The 8,684-nt window shown below is 36.5% G+C and overlaps 1 protein-coding gene across 2 annotated transcripts; it reads right to left on the reverse strand.

Moving 5' to 3' along the window:
* Positions 1–579: 579 nt before the first annotated feature.
* Positions 580–8,076, reverse strand: LOC112045805 (dihydrolipoyllysine-residue succinyltransferase component of 2-oxoglutarate dehydrogenase complex, mitochondrial). Of its 2 annotated transcripts, none has more exons than XM_024082147.2 (3): positions 7,922–8,076; positions 4,114–4,355; positions 580–3,097 (listed from the first exon to the last, which is right to left on the reverse strand). In XM_024082147.2, exons 2-3 carry the CDS (start codon positions 4,331–4,333, stop codon positions 1,935–1,937), a joined length of 1,383 nt encoding a protein of 460 aa, XP_023937915.1. In that variant the 5' UTR covers positions 4,334–4,355; positions 7,922–8,076; the 3' UTR covers positions 580–1,934. The 2 variants fall into 2 exon arrangements, with proteins under 2 accessions (XP_023937915.1, XP_023937916.1); XM_024082148.2 differs by lacking the exon at positions 7,922–8,076 and adding an exon at positions 7,748–7,912.
* Between the last annotated feature and the right edge of the window lie 608 nt (positions 8,077–8,684).

Genomic DNA, 8,684 nt, shown 5'->3' on the forward strand with positions numbered 1-8,684 from the left:
TGAAGAACCACGCATTTCACTGTTATTTAAATAGATGGCGTTAAATTTTCTTTAATTAAAAAATGCAAATTTTAGCGCTTTTAATGAATTTTGTTAAGTTTATAACCAATATTAAAAAATATATATATTATATTAACATTAGAAAGTAGAATGTCATATATACTAATATTATCAAGAGGTAAGATTTTAATTTTTTGTTTGCATTGACTACTATGAAGCCGTGAAAGCCCGGTGGATATGACCTCTGCCTCCGATTTTGGAGGGTGTGGGTTCGAATCTGGTCCGGGGCATGCATTTCCAACTTTTCAGTTGTGTGCATTTTAAGAAATTGAATATCACATGTCTCAAACGGTGAAGGAAAACATCGTGAGGAAACCTGCATACCGGAGAATATTCTTGCGGTAATGAAGTATTGGGCCAGCGTGGTGGACTATTGGCCTAATCCCTCTCATGATTAGGCCAGACTCTGAGAGGAGACTCGTGCTCAGCAGTGAGCCGAATATGGGTTGATAATGATGATAACGCTATATCTACTACTACTATAACTATGTGGGTGATTAACGATAAAAAGACATAAAATAAAGGAAAAATGTACTTTTATTTAAATTATTATTATTTATTACTTAAAACTGGTTAAATAATACAAATAGTACGAATTAACGGACGTATTCAATAAATACAAACAAAATACAGACGCGGTTTGAAATTAAAAAAAAACAACAACAAAATCGCATCCATACATAAAGTATCTACTACAATATAAGTAAATAATTTACATGATTTTACATTTTATTTCAACTACCCTCCAGTTTTAAAATCAGATTTATAAACGAATCTCAAAATGCAGTGCACTCGTGCTTTTGCGTAAGTTGAAAATAAATTCTAAATTGAAAAAAATCTGTCATAAAAAAAAACAAAATGTATTTTCACAGCATGGTTATACTTTTACTCAGACCAACTATTGTATAGGACCTGCCTCGCTAGGTATTACTTTTCTGTCATAGTATATGATCAACGATCTAATGCGATTATAAAAGCTGTCTCTATAGAATCGATGTTAAATAGTTATAATCGTGTTCGTCGGTTAAAGAGTAAGTAAAAATACTTTTTTGTGTAGTTGAATGGTGTAAAAAACGGACAAAAACTTCTAGTTTAGTATAAGATATATACCAAATCTAAGCTCGTTTTCCTCAGAAAATGACAGACAATTTTGTTTGTGACTATGAGTGCGATACAGGTCCTTCTATAATTGGTCTGAGTAGTTTTACAAATGTTTAAAAACATTATACATATTATAAACATTATTTTATTTTCGTTTTCTTCATGATAAATTTCCACGGTTTCTAGTTGCATTCAATTAAATCTTTACATTGTCACAGATTGAAGAATAATAGGCAGATAGAGCGTACGGAACACGGCAGTGATGCAGCCATTCCAAATACAAATTCAAAAACGAATACATTCTCTAGTCAGTACGATACGAAACGTCGCATCAGTAATTTTCAATATTATTAAAGAAAAATGGTGCCTTATGTTTTTAAATATTTTAAAAACTGTTCACATAATTATATTTATTATAGGTATTTATTGATTATTGTTAGTCTATTAAGATATTAATTTACATTATTGTTTACATTATTTTAAAATACACATTTTGAAAAAAGTTTGTTTATGCGTGGCGTGCACAAGAATTTTAACTAGCGTATGCACTATACATACGAATTGTACAAAATAGAAAGTTCCTTCCTAAATCTTGATTCTTAATGAGTGCACGCCACTACTTGTAAAGACTCATTCTGTATCATTCTTTAATCTGTGGTAATATAATGAATATTATCATCAACTTACGAAACAACACCAAATGTACAATTACTTATAAGCGAGTGGTAACTAAGGTTACAATTTCGAATTTCTGCTGAAGGTTTTACATTACATTACAGTCCAGCGATGATGGTGGCCGGGTCTTCCACTCCTTCCTTGATCTTCCTCAGGAACATGACAGCTTCACGACCATCAATCAGTCTGTGGTCATACGTCAGGGCTATGTACATCATCGGTCGGATTACTACCTGACCGTTTAGAGCGATCGGTCGTTCAAATATACCATGCATCCCCAAAATGGCTGACTGTGGTGGATTTACAATCGGAGTACCCATCAATGATCCGAACACCCCACCGTTGCTTATGGTGAACGTACCACCATCCATTTCCTCAATGGTTAGCTTTCCTTTCCTCGCTTTCTCTGCTAAATCAGCGACTGTCAACTCAATGTCCGAGTAAGTCATGGTTTGCACGTTCCTTATGACCGGAACAACTAATCCTTTAGGCGTTGCTACGGCAACTGATATGTCAACATAATCCCGGTAGATAATTTCTGTTCCTTCGATAACAGCATTGACAACGGGCTGATCCATCAACGCATTAGCCGATGCTTTAACGAATGGTGACATCAACCCGAGCTTCACACCGTGTTTTTTTGTGAACGCATCGAGATATTTCTTCCGGAATGCCATTATGTGGGACATGTCGATTTCGTTGAACGTTGTGAGCAATGCGTTGGTGTCTTGCGCTTGTTTCAGTCTCTCTGCGATGCGTTGACGCATTCTGTTCATTTTGACTCGTTGCTCACTCCGGGTGCCGACTATTTCTTTGCTGTAGTCAGACGGTGGCACTCGGACTGATGCTGTCTCTATTGCTTGAGCGTGTCGGATGGCTGCCACCGGGATGGATGATACTGGAGCTGCCTTCGGTGCTGCTGCTGGTTTAGGTGGTGGAGGTGGAGGTGGTGTAGGTGTTGCTTGCGGTGGTGGTGGTGGTGGTGCCACTGGAGGTGGAGCAGCTGCAGGTGGAGGAGGTGCCTCAGCCTTAGGAGCTTCTGGTGCCGGTGCAGCTGCTTTCTTCGGTGCTGAGCCTGTTATCTCCAATCGGAACAGCTTTTGACCAGCTTTGACTGTCTCTCCGTCTTTCACGTAGATCTCCTTGATGATGCCGTTGTCTGGAGCCATGACTGGTATGGCTGTCTTGTCGGTTTCAATCTCTAGCACTACTTCGTCAGCTGCGACCGCGTCGCCCACTTTCTTGTCCAGTTTGACGTCACCTTGAATAGATTAAAACAGGAAAATTAATTTATTTTACATAATTGAATTATTTAATGGTCCATTATATAATAATAATAAATAAATAAATAAATTATGCGGCCAGGTGACCCTCCTTGCAAATAAGAGGATTTAGGACGTTGGGTTCCCAAGGTTTTTTTTTATTCTTTACAAGTTAGCCCTTGACTACAATCTCACCTGATGGTAAGTGATGATGCAGTCTAAGATGGAAGCGGACTAACTTGTCAGGAGGAGGATCAAAATCCACACTCCTTTCGGTTTCTACGCGACATCGTACCGGAACGCTAAATCGCTTGGCGGTACGTCTTTGCCGGTAGGGTGGTAACTAGCCACGGCCGAACCTCCCACCAGCCAGACTTGGACCAATTAGGAAAGACGTACCGCCAAGCGATTTAGCGTTCCGGTACGATGCTGTGTAGAACCGAAAGGGGTGTGAATTTTCATTATCCTCCTAACAACTTAGCCCGCTTAAATCTTAGACTGCATCATCACTTACCATCAGGTGAGATTGTAGTCAAGGGCTAACTTGTAAAGAATAAAAAAAAAAGTCTGTAAAGTTGGTTTACTGACGATAGTTGAACGTGACAACGTCAGAAAATACTGATGAAATGGTTAAATTTTTCAAAAGAAAATGTTAATTAACGTATTTAAAACAATAAATAAAAAAACTTGAGAGTCCGATTTGAAAAATTCTTTCAATGTTATATAGCACATTTATCGCGCAAGGCTATAGGCCATATTTTGTCCCCATATTCCTACGTAAACAGGAACCACGCGGGTGAAACCCCGCGACGTCAGGCATTAATAAATAATTACCTTCTATACTAAGAATAAAAAAGCTGAAGTTTGTTTGAACGCGCTAATCTCAGGAACTAATGGTCAGATTTGAAAAATTCTTTCAGTGTTAGATAGCCCATTTATCGAGGAAGGCTATAGGCTATATTTTATCCCCATATTCCTACGGGAACGGGAACCACAGCTATTAATAAATAATTACCTTCGGACACAGAGTCCGGGAAGCTGGGCGTCATGACATCTTGTTCCACAAACAGCGCCCTCGTCACGTGTATACTCGCCACCTGCTGCTGCTGCAGCACCCTGGGCCGCAGGTGCTGGCTGGCGTACGCTCCGCAGACCCTGGGCACCTCAGTGGACACGAACCTGAAGCCCTGCCTCCGGTATATGGTCTGGAGGTGTTTTGAGCAGCGTCTCAGCATTTTTGATTCGTTTCTATTTCACCTGGAATTAGAAAAAGTTGGATGTTACAGTCAAGAACTTATATAAAATAAATAAATAATAAAAATAGCATTTATTCTCTGATTGCTGAATACATACAATATACTTAATGTATATACTAGAGCAATCAGGTTGTCCTTCGACATAGGCCTCCTCCAGACTTTTCCACTCTACTCGGTCTCTGGCCTTTCTTCGCCATCCTTTCGGCAGGTCATCCTCCCTCCCCAAACTTTTTTTTTTCAAGTTGGTTTAAAAGAGACTCTTTCGTACCAACCCAACTAACGAAAGAGCAATATGTTTGGTCAACATTTGTCTTTCTGTAGTGGTTACCTCTGCCTTCGATTCATATCTACTAGTCCAACGTACAACAGCCAATCACTAATGGCCAAGTGCGGAAAAAGCCCAGGAAAGAAGAAGTTCTACAAGGCCAGGGTTTCTCAAATTTTCGTCTCTAAGAACCCCTGTTAAAATTTCCAAGTGACAGTGAACCCCTCACTAACTAATGGGGGAAACCCCCCCCCCCTCCCCCCAAAGAAAAAAATAAATTTGACTGTTGAGGAAAATAAGGTTTATGAATAAATCGCAAATGAATTCAATGTGAGGAGTAATTTTGGACAATTTTAACCTTAATTCTGACTCGGTATCAGTTACCACCATCGTAAATCTTGTCGCGAACCCCCTGCCGTCAAATGTACCCCACTTTGAGAAACCCTGTACTAGGCTATGACGGCTTATACAGTGAGTACCAAAAACATCATTTTCATAAAGCTGTATTCACTAAAAACAACTACAGGAAACTATTATCACCATGTCACAACTTGTATTTATCACAAAATACCTTTGCGACTGGCATGATCAAATAAAACATGCTAATATTAAAAATAAACTAATCCGAATGATTTGCTTATTAAGTATAGCAGACTCCCGCGACTTCGTCAGTGTTCGAATCAATGTAAACTTTTAACCCCTATTTCACCACATCTCTTATATATCTATTTATCTCTTTTTTTAATTTCTAATAATGTTAATATAAAAATATAATACAAAACTCTATTAAAAAAGTATAAAAAAATAAACCCTCCCGCTGCGGGACGTTTGAGTGCCCAAAAACCGGTGGTCAGGGCTCCAGAGTGAGGAACCTTCTCACAATATGCACCGTCTTAAGAATCACTGCCTTCTGGATCCAACTCTTGGTCCAACAATTAAGCGAAAGCTTCTTTAGGTGTTGGTCGAAGCTTTTCACCATATGACCATTGACTGAAACACCTATCGGAACAATAACAGTAGACTTTTTTTATTTTTATTCTTGACAAGTTGAAGGGGATGAAAATCACAACGAGAATATTTAATCAAAGTGACATCATACCAGAATGCTAAAATGCTTAGCAGTGTCTCTACTTTACTTCTTTGTTGATAAAGTGGAGACTATCCACCAGCCTACACAATTTCAACAAACAAACAATAAATGTAATATATAGCGTCAAAAGTTTCTAAAATACAGTTGTCTCGGCGCCCAATATGAATTTGTCCCGTTTGGCGTCGAGACACCAGGCCGGTGGGGCAGGAGCGCTCTGACTCTCCACAAGGAGATCAGCAAACGCCTCAGAGAGGCAACAGGCGACCCTCGGGCGGGCAGCTTTCTCGCGCAAAGAATTTCAATCGCAATTCAGCGCGAGAATGCTGCCTGCGTGATGGGCACCCTACCAAGAGCGACAAATTTTGATAAATATTTTTAGGTATTAGTTTTAATTTTAATTTATTTTGTAGTTGTAGTTGTATTGATATTTCCTTATATTTAATTTTTATAATAAGTTTAGCCTATTTAAGTATTATCTTCATTAACAAAATTTTCATTATAAATATAATAAGGTATAGCATTTCTGGTGCAGCCGAGTTGGTCATTCAGTTGAGAAGTGGTCATAGCATCAATCAAACTATTCCCAACTGTCTGTCTGATAACACAATTCAATTCGCTTAAAACTATTACACGTTTTATCAAATAGTTTTTACTACTATCAGTGATTCATGAGAGATTTCCAATAAGAAAAATCTTATTATACTCAAAACAGCATAAAGATATATAGAAATAAATAAATAAAAAGTGGCATGCAAAGGCAACCTTATTGCAAGCTCTCGAAGTTACAAGCAATCCCTAACTCCCTGAAAATTATACATGTTAGATGTACAAATGTATCTATACTAATAATTTAAAGAACTAAAGTTTTTGGCGTTTACTGTACTACTGGTAATCTCTGGACTGAACCAAAATTGAAAATTCTTTAACCAGCAGAAAGCCACATTATCTGTGAGCATTATAGGCTATATTTTATCCCAGTATTCCCTCTAAATGGGAACAGGGATGATGACAGTTTTTTATATTGTATATAAATTAAGAGTATACTAATAGTAAAGCAATTTTGTAAAAGGAACAGGGTATCTGCGATCATTACTTTCGGAGCTACAGGGATTTAAAGAGTCAGATTTGCGGTGCTGCTGCGGATTCCTGAAAAACGCCCCATACAAAATGGCTCAATATAATGACGTCATAAGCAATGTAATGATCGTTAGATTTGTATGCGCGTTCAAACAAAATTACTAATATCTTTGTTATTTGTGCGTTTATGCTTATAGTTCATATATTAAAAAATGTCACATTTAATGTAAGGAAGCTAAAACTGTATGAATTTTCATCTAATTACAATAAAATATTTTTAATAGTTTTTGAAATTTTATAGTCTCATTTATTTTGCAAATATCCAGACAATCTTTGCTTTTTATGTATAAATTAGTTACCATTGACCCTATTTACCCGAACGTATCATAAAAATCAATATATTCAAACCTAGTCATCATCCCCACTAAACAGGTAAAGGTGCTTAGGTTAGTAGTGAATATTTTATATCAAAGTTAAAAATGTATTATCTATTTATGACACAAAAGGTTTATAAAATAATTTTCATCCAATATAAAAAGCCACATCAAAACTTCTGCTTCATAATTCTAGAAACACATATTTGAAAAAGAAGAATATTAAAAAAAAACATTAGAATGAAAATTAACAAACGCAAGTGGCTTAACAAACTTGACCTTAATTATCCTAAATTTTGAAAATAGAACATCTGAATTACATATATATCTGTCACTATCACTGAGCGCTTCAATTTATGTGAACTGATTTCTAGTGTTTTAAATTAGTTAGAACATTGAATTGGATGAAAACAAACACAATAGACGCTAAAAACAAATAAAATCGGTATTACAAGATAACAACGATACACAAACATACGATAAAAAATTGCATTCAAGCGAACATATGTGAACCAATTTTCAAGGTTATCCAATGTGGTATTTCATAATTTGAACCTTGAATGGATTAAGATAAATGTGTAACTTACCGTTATTTGTAGTAAACAATCGTTACCATTGACCGATTAGCTATTTTCGGGCAAATATGTTACATAAGCTTATGTCTCATGACACTGGGTACACCGTGAAAATCGGATATAAAATCGATTTTATTGTATTGATAACATAAAAACTAGCACAGTAATAGCAAACTGATACTTCACTTTTATTAACACGCTGCCTGCTTGTGAATTTGAGGCCCCAAGATCTACATTAAATTCACCATGGGGTGTTCGGAATAACTTCGAAAATCCAGTTGGCGGTACGGTAGGTAAAAGAGGTGGGTACCTGTCATGTGGATTAAGGCAGCGTTTCGTTTTTGCTATTAACTTAATTCATATTTTAACATTTATGTAAATAAAATCTTTTCATAAACGTAAAGCGTAATTATAAATTTTTTATATCTATAAAATATTTTGTGACTTTTTTTTGTCAAGAAATTACTGAATTAAGTTCTTTTTTACTTTTTATAAAACTTACGTTTCGTTTCTCCTTCCTAAAAAATTCACAAAGTAATTGCTAAAAGCACCTTAATGGTCTAAGGCTAAAAACAAATTTGATTTTTTTATTTATATTTTTACCAGTTTTAACGTTTTTATACTCAGTTGTGTTTTTACCCGACTGCTATTTATTAATATTGAACGTTTTCAGATTTTGACGTTAGTGGTCTTTACAAATTTTTGACTTTACTTTTTTTACTTTTGGCTATTCATCAACAGGTGGCGCTGTATATTTGACGTTTTTCTTTTTTTACTAAAATACTCCGTTGTCCGTACCATTCTACTCTATGGTCCGTGGTCCGTCTTCGTAACCGTACTCCGTACTCCGATTCCAGGGCTCCCAACTTAGGGGTTTTTCCCCCCAGATTTAGGGGGCAAATAAGTGAAATTGGATTTTTTAGGGGTATTTTCTGGGATTTTTTGACTC

This window comes from Bicyclus anynana, chromosome 26, assembly GCF_947172395.1.
Source record: "Bicyclus anynana chromosome 26, ilBicAnyn1.1, whole genome shotgun sequence".
Lineage (NCBI taxonomy): Eukaryota > Metazoa > Arthropoda > Insecta > Lepidoptera > Nymphalidae > Bicyclus > Bicyclus anynana.